The sequence below is a fragment of the Wyeomyia smithii genome, chromosome 1 (genome assembly GCF_029784165.1).
Source record: "Wyeomyia smithii strain HCP4-BCI-WySm-NY-G18 chromosome 1, ASM2978416v1, whole genome shotgun sequence".
Classification (NCBI taxonomy): domain Eukaryota; kingdom Metazoa; phylum Arthropoda; class Insecta; order Diptera; family Culicidae; genus Wyeomyia; species Wyeomyia smithii.
The window spans coordinates 72146403-72164275 of NC_073694.1; the positions used below are offsets into that span (position 1 = coordinate 72146403).

The following is a 17873-nucleotide window of genomic DNA, read 5'->3' on the forward strand; positions in this document are numbered from 1 at the left end:
TAAACGAATAATTTATAAATTCAACGCTTAGCTAGTCCCCAATGATTACCGTGTTTATTCATAAAAACAACAAACAATACATACACCTATGCCAGGTTGCACAAACAAGGAGCTAAGTTTCAACCCTTCGGTTGGCTTGAATCACTAGCGTGAAGATGGTCACTGTACACTTCTGCATGTGCTGTTAGTCGTGGGCACTGAAAGGGTTAACGCTGAATGGATTGTCGCTTGAATCGCGCGGATCTCTGCCGTGCATCGTTGAATCGAAACTGCACTTAATTGAAAAAAAAAAGAAAAAAACGGTAGTGCACCAGTAGCGAGTTCACAGCGGGAAACTATGAAAAGTGTACGGTGTTATCTGCTAAACGATAATTATATCCGGTTATAGATATCATCTGTTGTCAGCAGCAAAATTTCCAAACGAATAAGCGTATCTGATATATTGGAGTCTCCGGTTTCTTGTTCGTACCGTGCGACAGTTTGGTTTTGCTTGTTGTCGATTAGAGAATAGATGTGATTCATATGGGTTTTGTAACTTTTGAAAAGTACAAATGGTGCATCGGTTTGTCTTGACAATTTTTGATTGGATGATAATTTGGAATGGCGTATTTCGAATTGAGATAATAAAAATTAAAAATTTTACTATAAAAACCTATACAGTATTTGCATTGAAATTCATATTGTTCAAGTAACAATCCATGCAAAACGTGTGAACTATAAAAAATTCTTTTGAATACCTATACATAACTTTTTTTTATCTGAATCTGCTAGTACCAAATCTTTAACTATACTGAAACATAAAATTGTTTAACATAAAAATACCAAATAGGTATAAAATTTTCGAATTTTTGTGTACAATCTTTTTTTCAGAATTGCACCTGTGTTCTAAAGCTATTGCATATACTAACGTTTCAAATAATAATTTAAGGCTTAACAAATCTCTTCAGTATTTTTTTGAGAAAACTGAAAGAAACCGCTCAATTTTTCATCTAAAATTACCGCCATGATTCTGTTGCTTGTTGTGGATCAATCAGCTGGAACGATTCTGTGATAAACAACGACACGCTTAGTACACAGTGAAACTCAGGTGTGCCCCCCTACAAGGGAACGAACGCAATCCCCATAATTGAATTGCCCTACTGTATGGACCATTAGCTCACTTATCGTACTGAAGGCGCAGTTTGTATGAGCTTTGCCCAAAAGGTAAATTACCGAAAGTCGCTAGAATTTGGTCGAGACATGCACATTCTGCTATCGAAATAATTAATTTAATTTTGCTGTTTGTACAGAAAGTACCGTGTATTTAGATTGTGGTTGTGAAACAGAGGAAGTCTAACTCGTTGAAAACCGTTAAAGTGTCGATTAAGTTAGTAAATTATAGTTTCAAATCACAAAAAAATATTATTGTAGATGATTTGTTCTGCGCTCGTGTATTTAATAAGCTTTTGTGAATGAATAAATTAAAACATTGCGAAGAAACATTTTCGGAACCACCAATAGCTCGGATCCTGTAATTGCGTGTATACAGTAACCTTTGTCAACCAGAAATGCCACCAATCAATAACTATTTAATAACTCTGAGAAGGCAACTTCCAAAAAAGGATAAAATATGCGACGACAGTCGATTTTAGAAATAAATGTACCCCATGAGGAAAATTTTCTTACCTTATTTCTTTTGGGCTCAATGCAATGCAATGCAATGTATGGTCAAGCTTTATGTTTGTGCCTTAACTGAATTATTTATGACATCTGACTGTCAACTCAAAACGGCGTAGAATCGATACAAAGTTGTAGTTCAAAAACGTATACCATCTTCGGCTATCATACTTGTCGTAATGATGTCATTCGATTGATGATGAAGCCAGCTTTCATGACATGCTCGAATGCAAAGCTCGTGTTGCCGCACAAATCCTTAAAAATACCGAAATCCGTGCCCCAAAAAACCTTACCAAATCCTGCAGCACATCTATCAACACGCAATATCGTTTATTATCCATATGTTTGTCTCCTACTGGCATTACTTGTGTGAAATATTTATACCTATATAAGGGGCTATAGTATCGATCAAACTTCACCGGTATGGTTGTGTGCCGCCCGCAAGAGCTGCATTCTGGTATTAGTGAAAACTGAAACCGCGTTGGAAAGATGACAGCTGGTTGATCAGCTGAATGAATAAATGATGATGCGCCTTCCGGAAAGAGTGAAGCCGCCTCAAAGGGTAGCGTTTTCAATGCTCGTAGTAGGAAGGGATGAGGGGAAGGGGTTATAACTATGGGTTAGGATAAAGTTACACATTAGAAAATCTAGTAAAAGGTAATGTTACAAGAAACTTCAAGTTTCTGAAATCTAAATATAGCAAAAACAATAATATACTGGAAAAAATTGCCGAAATCGTTACAGCAATATGAAAGAAAAGGTTTTAAAATGTTTTTCTACTTTCAAAACAATTCTAGTTGAAAAATGGATCAGGACAAAGTTTTCCTATCTCTTCAAGTTTTCACGGAACGATTCAACCGATTTGAGCAGTCACCCTCTGGATATTTGGAAGATGTTGGAGTTGTTCTTTGCTAAAAATATAGTTCAACTGTTACGCATAAAATTGGTTGTAGTTGTTTTAGTGAGCTTTAAGACAAAAGTAGAACGGCTTCGGCAGTGGTTTTCTTCGGCAGGTTTTTGGCAGCAATCTTATGCAGAAACCTGCTAAAGAAAACCACTGCCGAAGCCGTTCGCTACCCTACATCAAAATTATTTGTCAGCTGTTCGTCGTATTTTTGTCACAATTGCCAAATATATTTCGATGAATGATAATTTTTAGGATTAAATAAATCTTATTCTTTTTATGTCATTCCACGATGTCGTGCCTGCAGTGACGGCTGGGATGAGCCTATTTGTGTTCGAACGAGTGGAAAAATCCTATTCTTTGTAAAATTTTCCATTTATGAATAGTAAATCCCAAAACTGTACTGTGGTACTCCGCGAATTTTTTCGCCAAATCACGTCCCAGGATTGTTGTGGACTGCTCGAATCACCTTTGTTGGCATTTAATAAATATGGAATACTTATGCTTTCTGCATTCTGCTAGTTCTATGACAAGGAAAATATTCAATAAAACCCTTTAAAAACAAACAAACTAAGATTTTCTATTCAATTAATTTTCCTTGCATCATTGATATAAAGTACGAAAAGTTAAGAACCAATATTAGTCCCCTGTGGAACTCCAGAGTTTATTGCTTATTTTTCAGTAGCGATCTTAGTTGACGTACCTGTAATCTATTGGTGATAGTTTATTTAACAAAACTTTTTCAAGGGAAACAGCTTCATTGAATTCCCGAATCCCGGGAAAAGCAAATATGATTCCCAGGATCCCAGGATTCCCATTTTTTTTCGGAAAATTTCTCATGATTTACTATAGTTTCTTATACTACAGTGCAATTCATCAAACCAGCACTAACACCCAGCAATTCCATTCTATCTATTTATTTTTCAACATTTCGAACTTGTTATGACGAAATTCCACAGACTGTATATTATTTCAAGACCTTGAATTTATTTTTTAAAACGCAGTTAAATATTAAAATCGAATACACTAGTGACACTGTTAAACACACGAAAACATCTGTCCAGAGGATTATTAAAAAAACATAGAAATTTCTATGATGTCTAATAAACAATAAGTTACACTCACGCAATCGTCGAGAAGGAAATTTTTTTGTTCCTCAATGCGACCAGAATCGTTGATCTATTGTGCGATATGCCCGGGTGTCTGCTGTATCCCACACTTTTATTGTTCGCAATAATTGCTTGTGTGTAATGTGATTTTATCCTTCCTTTTACACGCTATCGGTTCTACTATATCGAGCCTCCTTCCTCCTGCCAAATATCGCCAATTATAATTCCCTGGAGAAGATTCGTCGTGCGTCTTTCTGGAAAATTTTATTGATAAGAGAGACTTATTATTTGTTAGGAGGAAGTGTAAAGGAAGAGTAAGTGGTAGGTTGCCTGAGAATAAACCTATGCTTAAGAACTTTTTGACATCGAATGGCCTGATTCTACTAAGATTCGAACCCATGACCATTCGTTAAACAAAGCGAACTCTGTAACTTTGCGGCTACACAGCTCCCCATAAGGAACATAAAATGACACATTACGCAACAATGAAGAACTGTCAAGAACTAGGCCAATCATGAAAATTCTTTGCATATGAGTACGTCTGGAATCAAACATCTCCAAGGCGATAAGTTTACAACGGCTATAATAATTAGGCATGTCAGCTGGATCCGACCAAGGCAACTGGTGCCAACTGGAGGGCTTCCTCCACAATGCAAGACAATCTAAACTATTCATTACACCTTGTAATAGAATCACCCGCAACCTGCTCAGTACAAATAAAGCTGATCTGAGTACGTTGACTGGCCTACTGATTGGACACTGTCCGAGTAGTCTCAGGGTGGCCACTCAATCGGGAAAACGGGAAATGCGGGAAAAAGTCGGAAATTAAATTACATCGGGAAAAAGTCGGGAATTTTTTTATTTTATCGGGATTTTGTTACCAAGATTTTTTCAAAATATTGTGTATGATGCAATTACAAATGGTGGAGAAGTTGGAAGTGTAGGACTGCAAGTTGGTCCCTTAAAAGTCACATTTTCCTTTAGCAGTCAATTTTTTGACCAAAAAGTCGCTAAACTTACTTATTTTGACCCGCTGACCAGCTGACTACTTTTAGCAGTCCTGCTTTTCAAATGAAATAAATGTTGACACCAAATGTTTTAGAATAGCATTAAATGTCAAAATCTGGTGTTATCCAAAAAAATTGAATGGACTCTATGGGACTTCTCAAGATGGTAAAGCGAATTGAAACCGGGGTCGAAAATCGGCCCGGAATCTGGGAATGAAAGTTTCCAGTTTGTCGAGAAAACGTTTTTAGTGAGAGAATTAATCATAAATTCTCATATGTACAATAGAAACTGTTTCAATTTCTAAGAGCAATGCAAAATAAGTTTCACTGTACAGTCTTACTAACATTACCAGTTATTAGTAATTGTTTGAATGAACGAATTAAGGATAAAATAAGTGGCACACAGTTCTGGTTCTCCAATTTTTCAAATAGATTTTTATTTCAGCTAGTCTTTTAGAAGAAATATTTGGCGAACTCTAGCGAAACTAGCTACCATTTCCGCTTAGAAACTCAATGCTGGTGAAAATTTGGGTTTGGGACGAACTTGCTATGCGGAGCAGTTAATTGAAAAAACATTTAAAACTTGCCACAAAATAAAGCAAACGTTATTTTTAAATTTTTTGAAAAACTAATTTTTGTACATATTTCAAACTCGTATTTTTTCTGTAAATTATACAATTTGATTGTAAAAAAATTATTTTTGATGTAAATACTCTTAGAAAATAATATTATCGTTTTCGAGATTTTTCAAGAAAACTTTTTATTTATTTTATTTATTTTATTTATTTTATTTGTTTCTTCCTACGACTTTTTATATGCTTTTCGTTTTGTAACTGGTCTTAGAGTACGATGCTGGCCTAACTAGTCAGTCGTCGTAGGTTCGTGTCTCGGCTCGAGAGAGACTGTTAATGTCTGCAGGATCGAAGCGCTAGCGCTGCAATCGCCCTGTGCACCGCTGCCAAATCTGTGGCCAATAAACAAAAATACTTTAGCTGTTTTAAAAGCCAAAATAATTAGCTTGATTGGTGTGATGTTTCCGGCAAAGCTTTAGATAGTAGTTCTATTGAAAAAAAAAAATGAATATCTCAAAAAGCTTTGAATTCTAAGTTGCCAAATGTTACAACGTTGATTATTTGAACACGGAAGAAGTTAAAATTTCTGAAAGTTTTTTTTTTCGAATCCAGAACGATTTGTTTGATTGGTGCGATGTTTTCGGCAAAGTTGTTGGCAGTAGTTGAGTATTAAAAATATTTTTAATTAAAGATTTCAAAGAGTTGATTTTTGAAAAATATTTTATTGATGATCATGGAGAAACAAACACTAAAAATTCTTCAGAAAAAATCCTAATAAGGATTTGGGAAAATTTTGGGAAACATTTTTTTTTTCTTGAAAAGTTTAAAAGAAGTTGAAAATAAATTTGTTTCCTTTGCAACGGTTTCTGCAAGACAGTTCGTGCAGCCTTTTAATTTGAAAAATAATAATTTAAGATCATTTTTCTGATTTCCAGGTTATTTTTTAAGTTTCAAAATCACTTATTTTGAAATGTTGGCCCCTAATATCATTTTTTTTTATCAGCTTGGCCATTTTGAGCGCTGGATGCAAACAAGTTGAAGATGTTGGCAGATAACCAGCGAGATGCAACTTTAATGAACTAGCAAATCAAAATACTGAAAAAGTTGTGAACGCACTTCTGAAATTTTCAGAATCTGTGTAATGCGTGATAAACGAAATACAGTGGAATCGCAGTATTTTTCCTGAATGTAAAATAATATCTTTGATTTGAGAAAAAAAAAACGCAAATCCATGTCACAAGTTTTGTTTCCTGAATAATCAATTCAATCAAAATATTCATCACTCTTAGGGTAAGTAGTTTCATGTTCACCCATAACTTCCCACGACTTTTCCCGATGATCTGAACAACGAAAAAAAAAGTTTGTACGAAAAGTGCTGTTTGGTTTGTTGTTGTTCCCCTCATAGGTTGTTATGCGTTGAAAAAAAGGGTGCTTATATCATATTTTTTAGGAGACAGATAGACAAACATAATCAATATAATAAGCGAAATAGCTAACACGATTATTGACTGCGTAATGGAAGATTTTCAAATTTGAGAAAACCGCAAAAATTGTATTTAAATTGTCTACCATGGGAAGGCAAAGGTTGCATTTTATGTAACTAATCAACTGTTTGTGTAGAATGTCCCGAACAAATTCGGTAGAAATGATATAACTATATGAGCTATTACTTCCAGTTTAGGGTCCAAAAATTGACGTTCAGCCGTCGATAGAACATAACCTAGTTACCGTTTCTGACAATCGGGAATTTCTTGCAATCATGCGGGGAAAAGTCGGGAAAAATGCGGGAACTCGAAAATGTAAAATGAGTGGCCACCCTGGAGTAGGTATCAACGCATATATATTAACGCGGAGTATACTAACCAATGGTAGCAGTGGTCATAAATTCCTACAAGGGAAAAAAAGGGAACTGACGAAAGGCAAATCGGTTAAAGCAACGCTGGACTTTCTCTCATCGCGTTGTATGAACTGGCGACCACATGCATACTACATACTCCAAGATATTCAAACCAATGAGCAATACCAGGCCTTTCGTAATCCTACATAGAAAGCCCAAGTAATTGAGTTTAGCTATAGAAATATTATGTGGCACTTTGTCGAACGCTGTTGCTTGTGCTCGATTTCAGTTGAAAGAAAACTAGTGAACGTCATGAGATTCGTAGTTTTTGACCGTTTCTTTCGTGTTGAAACTCGGATATCAATGGTAGAGAAGCAACGCAGAGTAGAATTGAAGAGCCGCGATACTTCTCGATGGCGTGACTAGAACCTGCTTCGTAAATCTGGCAGATTGAAGCGGGTTCCCATAAAGTAGGAATTGTGCCTTGACGTAGCGAGTAATTGGAAATAATTGATAACGGAACTTTGAGAGATTCAGCTAACTCTTTAAGGAACATTGGCAGAAGATTGTCGATTCCCGGTCTCTTGGAAGCGTCTAGCTTTCTCAAGGTAGACAACACATCATACAAAGCGGGGGCCTAGTGTGGTTGGTAACGTCTCCGCCAACCACGCTCGACGCCTGGGTTCGAATCCCACCGCCGACATAGGTGTCGATGGTTGTGAGGTGACGTGATCCACTCACAACCAACCCAACTGGTCTAGATTCAATCCTAGCCGACTCCGGGAGATTTTCTGAGGCGAAAAATCTCTGGGATCACGCCTTCCATCGCATGAGGAAGTAAAGCCGTTGGCGCCGGTCCGTTAATAAACGGGTCGTGAGTTAGGGTCCTGGGTGTGGAGTCGCCTCCCTGGGCGTCGGTGATTGGCCACAACAGTGGCGGAACTAGACCGACGGAAAATAAGCGAGAATAAAAAAAAAAAAAAACACATCATACTGGGATGTTTTAGCGAATGGAAGTTCCAGGTTGAAGGCTGAGCAGACTGGGACACAGTTGTATGGGAAAAAAGCGTCGGTGTAATTTTTTCGCTCTCATGCACTTTTCGTGTTCCTTATGGGTCCTGTAACAACTGTGTAACTTTTCAGATCGATCGGTGGAACCCCTGATTTGCGCCCGATTTTTAAAGTTTCCAAACGATTTTATATGGGAAAATCCACTTTTTCAAAACTTATCCTTTAGAAATTTCCAGTTGACTTCTAAAAATATACCAATACATGATATTTGTAGGAAATTTTCCTGGGGATAATTCTTCTGAAGACTATAAGGCGCTACAAAATTTGTAGAAAAAGTTATTCACCTTAAACTGATCGAATGTCTGACGAACGGCTCAACATTGAATTTTTCCAGCAACACTGCTGCAGCATGCTGCTGTTGCAAACTCAACAACGTGATGAGAAACAGTTTCTAATAGTATATAGTATCTTCGGAGAAAATGCTTAAAATATCAATCCCTATATTTTGATAGTATTCGTTGTGTGATTTATACCCCTAAAAGTGAGAAATCAGCTTTCTAAACACCCCTACGTAGTGAAAAACATTTTTGTGTAGGATTAAGCTTGAAGGTATGATATTTGGCTCACGTTATCTTCATTATCGGAGAGCTTGCTTAAAATATTAACTATCAAGTTTTAATGTAGATTGATTACTCCCCCTAAAAGAGGGAAATAAGCTTTCTAAACACCCACGTCGTGTGACAACTTGACAATTTAACAGATCATACCCAGGTTTCTTTCAGAAAAGGAGTTTGGTAGATACATAGCTACAATTTGCGCAGATACATGGCCAGCAGGTCACTACGAACCAATGAGGTATACACAGGTGAGGAAGAAGAAGACATTCGTCTGTTCTAGTAGCGAAAAAAGGTAAACAGAAGCAGGTGTTTGAATTGTGACCTAGATCTCGATCAACAAGCAAATGCCATTTGAAACCAGGCATGTCCAAACCCACCATACCACTGCGAGTGTGTTTTAAGCGATGTCACGGAGGGTATTTTCATTGCCCTTCAGTGCTTATACAAAACGGAAACCCACAGTGTGTTTAATAAAACAGCCCTTCAGAAGCTTCGGCTAACACAGGCCTGAGTGTTCCCGACTTCGTGAGCCCTCGGGAGCCCGCTTGCTGACACGTGTTTTTTCAAACGCTTCATTTTTACAAAAGTAAATATGAAAACAATATCTACAAATTTTGTAGCGCCTTAAAATCTTCAGAAGAATTATTCCCAGAAAAATTTCCTACACATATCATGTATTGGTATATTTTTAGGAGCCAACTGGAAATTTCTAGAGGATAAGTTTTGAAAAAGTGGATTTTCCCATATAAAATCGTATGGAAACTTTAAAAATCGGGCGCAAATCAGGCGTTCCACCGATCGATCTGAAAAGTTACACAGTTGTTACAGGACCCATAAGGAACACGAAAAGTGCATGGGAGCTAATATTTATTTTTTGTCCCACCCTACTGAGCATTCTATGACTGTCAGGCGAAAATGTTGGTGAGTTTATGCTATGCACAGATTCAAAAAAGTCGATGAACAGATTTGTTAAACCAACAGACGAATCTGCAGTTGTGTCGTATATGCTTACTATTGAGCAAGAGCTGAAATCGGCAATTCAAGAGTACCGTCGTGCCGCGTGTTGGGCTTCTTTAGATATTTTTCCAAGTTTTTCTACTTTATGTAATTGTAACTCACTTTATGATAACACAGTGCAACAAATATTAACTTTTTCTTTTGCCTTGGCTTCTATGTACGGTTTTTTTATGTATGCTGACGCAAAAACAAATTTTCCTGAGTTTGAACACATTCGACCTTAAGGAGCAACAGTGGCGCCATTTTGAAATTTTGAGAAATCGGAAATTTTCGATTTTCTTTCGACGCCATTTTGTTTTGAAGCCAAGTTTCAAAATTTCTTGGAGCTTGTCCACATAATTGCATTTTCCTACTCATCTAAAAAAAAACAGTTCTTAAATCGGACAAAAACTGAGCTCAAAACGTTGATTTTACGAAAACGGTTTAGGCATGGTTTAAGTATATTTCGCAAAGCGAAATGATATCGAGTATATATAAGCGTTAATGGTAATGCGCTATTATCTAAAAGTGGTAGTTTAATCCTGTCTTATATTGAGTGAAAAAGTCTCATGAATGGATTGGCAGGTGTCTGATCTACATAAATGTCAGCAACATATCAATTTTACCCAATCCCCCTACAATACTAAAATAGGTTTACCTCGACGTTAGATGACCTTCTTTTAAAATCTGTTTAATATAATATCAAGAGTGTAGGCAATACTCAAAGATACAAAAATGGGTGAGAATATGCTAATATGTGGAAAAATTCATAGATTTTTGATATTTGGCTTCAACACAAAATGGCGTCGAAAAAACATCGAAAATTTCGTATTGCTCAAAAACTCAAAATGGCGCCACTGTTGGTCCTTAAGGTGAAATGTGTTCAAACTCAGGGAAATTTTTTCCTGCGTCAAAATACATAAAAAATCATGCATAAAAGCCAAGACATAAAAAATTGTTGTACTGTGTAATCAGAACACAATGATTTTCACGTATATTTAAAACATATATGTATGCAACAGTACTGAATCACTGCAGTTGAATTCGTTGAAAAATAAAAAAAAAAATGTGGTTAAAAAGCTGTAACCTTTTTTGGACAACTTGTTTGACCTTGAGGGCTGTAAAGATGGTAGGCTCTAGGCCTAAAATCACATGAGACCATCACTCGAGAAAAAGTCTCCATCAAAGTTAGATTCGTTCTCGACAAGCTGGTAAAAAAAAATTTAATCTAGCAAATGATTTGCAGATGCGGACAACAAAAAACTTAGATTAACCCTACTTCCAAGACTATGGACTCAAAACTGTACATCAAATAGTACCCAAAAAAACAAACTAACGGTTTTTAATGCTAATAAAGGTTCTGCGAAGTTTTGTCAAGCTGCCACTGCAGTTAAACGTTACTTCGGTGATTGATTTGATTGAAAAAAAAAACTTTACTTTACGGTCGGCCAACAAACCGACGGACCGTTTACCGGTCTAAGGTCGAACGAATTAGAGATGTCCAGTCTTGGACAGCCGTTCTCCAGTCACCTCGTACGTCAGCAGATCGAGCATCTTCTTCCACCGTGTGTGAGGCCTATCACGGAATCGACGGCCTCTTCTGGGCTCTTTGCTGAATATAGTTTTGACCCTGTATTTTGAGCCTGTATTACCATCACTATATCAGCATGTTTGTATACCTGGTACAACTCGTGATTCGTGCGTCTGTGCCAAACTCCATCATACAATTTATCGCCAAGTAGCGATCACAGAACTTAACGCTCAAATACACCGAGCATTCGTCGATCAACTTCCTTCAGCGTCCAAGCTTCATGTTCGTAAAAGGCAACCGGGTGGACAGCGTCCCATACAGCGCTAGATTAGTACGAGTTTGTAAACCTACGGGACTTCAGCTGATTACGTAGTTCGTAGAAAGCCTTGTTCGCAGCTGCAACTCATTGTTTCACATCGCGGCTTATATCGTTGTCACATGTCACAAGTGTATCAAGGGGCCGTTCCTGAACCACGTGGTCATATTTTGATCACTTTTTATACCCCCCGTGGTCTTTTGTGGTCTTGTAGTCAACTCCCCCGTCCCCCTCCAATCGCGTGGTCTTTTCATTTGTCAAGTGCCAAAAATGCGGTTTTTCTCCATGATAGGTAAATTTTTACATTATTGTTATTAAACTTCTGTACTAGAAGTTTAATAGTTCTAGTACAGAGTTCTACATTGCGAAGCTGTGAAAGAAAATAAAGTATCTGTGAATGTGTCTGTGAAAAACCATTCGAATAATATGTGCTCCCTGTATTTCATTATTTGCTCCATGGGTTACCATACAAAATATACATTGGTCGAAATCGCCCCGCCAACGTAAGATAAGTCGTATTTTTTAACGTAGGTCTACGGTTAGCTATATTTAACTTGCACATAGCTGATCTGAAGCTTTAATAGAATGTTTTACTTGACTACACTAAAGTCGCTTTTTACGCGGGGAATACATGCCGGGTAAAAAAACCGCGTAAATTCCGGAATCCGCGTAAAAAAACCCCGGTAAATTCCGGAATCCGCGTAAATTCTGCATTCCGAGTGAAGGGAAACCGAAATCCGCGCAAAAAAAAGTACCGCGTAAATTCCGGAATTCGCGTAAAAAAAACGAGTAAATTCCGGAATCCGCGTTAAAAAAACCGCGTAAATTTCGGAATCCGTGTAAAAAAGCCGCGTAAAAAGAAACCCGCGTAAAAAAAAACGCGTAAAAAGCGACCTTAGTGTATATAAAACAATTCAAATATAATTTGGCTGAGTATTTGTAGATATTATGTAACAAGCATTATACCAGTTTAGATATCATTAAAATGAATTCCGCCTGCAGTAATATTCTCATTCAAACAAAAGCTAAATAGTGCTATCTGGAGCAAGTCTACCTCCAATATTTCTAATGCATCCACCCCTTGCGCTGTTGCTTTCTTTGTTGTGTTCAATGTTTTGGGCTCACCCCCAATTAAGCCGCTGTTGCACTGCTGCACGCGGCCGCTCTCGAGCAGACTCAACCCAGTAACGGTGTGCAACGCAACATGATCAGCCGGTGTGCCTCAATGAGGAGTTCCCCACATCTGTCTACTAGCCGCTATGTATACGTTTCTCCCACTACCGACCGCACCGCCACCGCTATCGTTCCTACGTACGTACATGGGAGAAACAAAAGGTTGTGAGAAACGTGTGACTCGCTGTCAAGTCTACGCGCGAGTAATAACAGACAGAAAAGCAAAAAAAAAAAAAACATACAACAACAACAAAGACTGTGACGGGAACCAACAGCAGTCAAGTTTGAGAATCAAGTCAACCGAAACGGATCGCAGTAGCAGCAGGCTTTCCAGGCGAAGCGAAATGTGATATTGACTCAGTTTTTCATCCGTTTTCAAGCAAAGTGTTACCGTGTGGAATCGCCCAAACTTTCCCAGAAGACGGCCGGTGGTGATTGTTGTTTGGTATACAGTCCATTTGGTGCTCAAGTCGTCGGCAGTTCGACGACAGTTCCGAATGCACTGTGTGCTTCCTGTTTTTTGATTCATCTATTCGGTGCGAATTACATGCAAATCGTGTCCTGTGTTAAGTGTCTCTTGAGAAAATGTTGTGGCTGAAAAAACGTCTCACGTCTTTGTTCGGCGGTGGAAAGTCTCGCAGTCGGGACAAGAGTGTCGAAAAACAGTTTCAAACTACGGGCGAACCGAATAATCATTGTCATTTGAGTGCTGGTGTCGGAAGTTCTAAATCATCCGTATTGAGCAAATCAAAAAAATCCGAGAAAAAGTCAAGCAAATGTCACTGTCAAAAAGTTGTTTCTCAATGTAATAGTTCTTCTTATGGTTTAAATTTTATCAACGCAACTAACGAGTGCACGTTTTTGTGTTCTCTTTTTTTTTCTCGCAGGTCGCGTACATTCCGCAATGGTGTCCCGAATCCACGAGGCGTCACGCTCGGTCACCGTAGAGTGGTACGAGCGTGGCGAAACCAAGGGCAAGGAAGTCGAGCTGGATATGCTGCTCGAATTGAACAAACCGGAACTGCTGCCCGATGCGGCCAACAGTGACTCCACGTTAGTGGCACAGTTTAAGGATCACATCACCCCGGCTCCTGCGAACCTTGCTAGGGTGAGTATTTGCAGCAGTTCATTTATCACAAAGCGCAATCCGACCTTGTAACAGTTTACTACATTCGAATAAGGAAACATGCTTCATCCTTCCGGAGTTGGCTGTCGTTATAAGCGTTGTCATCGTCTTCAGTTGAAAAGAAATATCGAGCTAACAAGTTGAAACGGGGTCAGGTCAGGTCTTGAATTTCGCGAATAGGCACCAGACCATAACTCCCCTTTTTCTTCACAGCGTGAACTGCACTCGATCTTATCTGCGTAACGTTAGATTACATTACTATAATTTTTTTCTTCAAAACAAACCGTTTTCTGCCAAGCGTAACGGATTGAGCAAATGTGTTCAAACCCCCCAACACTCACAGCGCTTTTGGCGACACGGTTTCGGTTGCCGATGCACCCACAGCCAGGGCCAATAGAAAATAAATTTCGAAAGTGGATCGTTCAATTTATTCAATTCATTCCACATCCAAAAGCAGACAACAATAACGTATGTTTGCAGCCAAAGTTCATCTATTTGTTCCGCTTTAGGAGAACTGCAAAATACTGTAACAGTAGACATTTTTCATTTTTCTCGCCTCGATTGTGGGTGTTCCACGTTTACAACCGCTGCCGGACGGGGCCACTGTCATCGCAGTACGTGTCGGTGGTTTCCTTGGAAACAAATGCATAGTGAAGGTGTTAGTCCAGCACGGCGGGTTCGGTTGAGCTGGTTTGTGAGAATACATCTTTACGAACCTTCAACATGTTGCCCTGCGAGTCTTAAATTTTCTCTTTATTAAAATTTTGGTGAACTAGAACTTAAATTATGATTATTTACAGCGCACCACTTCTATTAAGTCAATGTCAATAACATTTATTCGAAAAATGTCTTTCAAAGTACACGAAAACTTAAGAAACATTTTGTAGAATAATCTAAAAATTCGAGGTGATATTCCGACCTATTACAGCTGGGTCGTTATTTGTATTTTTGGGTTGTTTTGGGTTACATTTTACATTCTGTAGGATCAATTTCAAGACATAAGAAAGTCTTTTTTTTATTCGAACCATTGCCATTTACTTATCATTGATTACCACAACCTATTCAATGTCAAATCTAAGTACACTAGAAGCCCAGTTACACACGGCGCAATGACGCCTTCTCCATACAAAATAAAAGGTGTGATTGCCATCACGCCTTCTATTTTGTATGGAGAAGGCGTCATTATGCCGTGTATGTAACTGGACCTTAAGGTCTTTTGCTACGCGGGGGATGGCAAATTTGTATGGGACCGCGTGAAAAAAAAAAGACTTTTTTGAGTTAAAGATATAACGAAAAAAACAAATTCAAAATGTTTGGAAGTCGCCGCATTAGAATTCAAAATGTTGTCTGAAGTCGATATTTGACTTCTATGCATTGTCGCCATTACGGAAATAGCCATATTGTGTAATATTTGGTCGCTTTCAGCTATTTTTTAGAAACCGGAAGTCGCCCTTTTGGAATTCATCTATCTGTGGTCGATTTTTGGCTTCAGTGCATTATCATGATTACGGAAATACCCATATTGGGTAGAATTTGCTCAATTTTGGCTGTTTTCCAGCCCCCTCCTTCCAAAGTAGGGAGGGGTGTCAAATCATCATAGAAACATTTCTTACCCTCAAAAACCTTCACATGCCAAATTTGGTTCTATTTGCTTGATTAGTCCTTTGATGGTGCAGAAATTTGTGTTTCATTTATATGGTACCCCTCTCTTTCTGAAGAGTAAGTGGTGTCGAACCATCATAAAAGTTTTTTTGCCCCCGAAAATTTCATGCCAAAGTTGGTTCCATTTGTTTGATTGATTCTAGAGTCATGCAGAAATTTGTTTCATTTGTATGGAAGCTTCCCTTTCCAGAGAAGGAAGACTCGTCAAACCACCATAGAAATATTTCTTTCCCCCAAAAACTTCTACATGCCAATTTTAGTTCCATTTACTTGATTAGTTTATGAGTTTTGCCGAAATTCGTTTTTCACTTGTATGGAAGTCCTAGCAAAATCTACCACATAAATATTTCTTGTGGTCCCCGTGGTGCTGTGGTCAGCGATGTCGGTCGGCTAGCTTTCCCACACGGTTGTGATATCGGGTTCGATTCCCGATCAGGTCGAGGATCTTTTCGAGCTGGAAATTTTCTCGACTCAGCACTGGGGCACGGTGTATCGTTGTACTTATCCTACACATGCAAAATGTGCCGAAAACAATATCGATAACGAATTCTCTCAACTAATCTAGTAGATCGAGACCGCATTAGCCCCCCAGGCTAGCGTGCGATATTGTTGTTAAATATTTCTTGCTCTTGTGAACCACCACACGCCAAATTTGGTTCTATTTGCTTGATCTCGAGTTACATATATACATATATTCGTGTTTCGTTTTTTGTGGGAGCCCTGCCTTCCAGAACAGGGAAAGGTGTCAAACTATCACAGAAATATTTCTTGCTTCTTAATACATCAACGTGCCAAGTTTGGTTTCATTTGCTCGAATAGTTCTCGAGTTATGCAAAAATTTGTGTTTCATATGTATTGAAGCCCGCCCTCCCTACAAGAGCAGGGAGGGGTACCAAACTATCATAAGAACCTTCTCTGGCCTTAAAAATCCTTATATACAAATTTTCATGAGAATTTTACTCAGAAAAATATTGCATAATCGAGGTGCATGATTTACATGCTGAATAAACTGGCAACACGGCAAGCGCCGCATACCATATGAATATGACACAAACGAGATGTCGTCTTCAGTTGAAATTCGCGCACTCATAATCTCCTCATGCGTTGTTTCTTATAATATAGGCCATTTTGGATTTGAATGAAACTTTTCACACTGAGTATTTTCCGCGAGTGGACAAATTAGGGTAACGGGGGTATTTTGGCCAGCTTTGGGAAGTGTTCGCACAGTTAATTAAAAACAAATACAATTTTTCAACATAAATACCAACTCTATTATACCATTGTTAAAAGCTATGTGTCTATTTTAATATTCACCGTTCAACAATGTATCATATTGAAAAATATCCTAGAAATATCAAAATTTCTACGAAGTACTAAAACATATTTTGGTCCACCAAATTCTTACTTTGGTCCTCCTTTATATCTACAGACATATATGGAAATAATTCGGACTAATCATATTTAAGATAATCATCGGTTTTTTTAGAGCAAAAATAGTGGATTTGAGGAGAACATCCTTCTGCTGTGGATTTTTGTAATTTTTAGGAATCTGAAAATGAAATGATTTGGCTTATAGCGGTTTGACAGGCATTCTCATCAAATTTCATTCGTTAAATGTGATAAATTAAGAAGTAATTACCTGTAAATTGTCACAAGCTGCTTCTTTGTTCACGTGCAACGGCCGAACGGTAATCAAGGGAGATGTCAAAACTTGGCATGGCCAAAATATGTTTGCCTCAGAAAGAGGCAAACATATTTCGGCCATGCGTTTAACCACATTTTCAACTTTTTCCAGCATGTTAGAGTATACAAACTTTTTTTATGACATTTTATTGATGTTACTACAACAACGAATTGTTTCAAAAGCATACATGTTTGTTACAATAGCTTCCGGACGTTGACTTGTATATTACCACTTCCTCTTGACTTTGGATTGACTCAGCCATGACTTTGAATATGTATGAACTAATTCCAAAATAACACTACCTAGAGCCAGTTTTTCGCCGAAAATTATAGTGTAGTATGATTCTTAGGTGTGTTATTCAATGTTGCATGCATAGTTTTCTAATATTCATTGAATTTATTAGAGAAAATGCGTAAAATGTTACCGGGTGGGCCAAAATATGCATGTGGGCCAAAATACCCCCGTTACTCTAATCAGACTTGAGATTATTTTCTAAAAGGGTGTATGCATTTTGGCATAGGTTATGTTCAAAGCTCAAGAAGTTTTGATTGTATAGAAAAAGTTTCTGAGAACAAACTGTAAAGAACTGACGATGCCTTGTAAGATTTATTAATGTATGGTGATTGCAATATTCCTCACCGATGATAATTTTTGGAGAAATGTATAGTTCTG

General features: G+C 38.0%; 1 protein-coding gene across 9 annotated transcripts in view; it reads left to right on the top strand.

Annotated features, from left to right (window-relative positions):
- LOC129732135 (kinesin-like protein Klp10A) overlaps positions 1-17873 on the top strand; it is a 96061-nt gene that overhangs the window by 27742 nt on the left and 50446 nt on the right. For 7 of the 9 annotated variants that reach the window (XM_055692749.1, XM_055692720.1, XM_055692713.1 and 4 more), the window contains one exon: positions 13617-13837. In XM_055692749.1, the coding sequence (XP_055548724.1) occupies positions 13617-13837 (221 nt within the window). Of the gene's footprint in view, positions 1-12800; positions 12868-13300; positions 13535-13616; positions 13838-17873 lie in introns of those variants that run through there. The other 2 variants (XM_055692688.1, XM_055692697.1) reach the window with 1 other exon arrangement.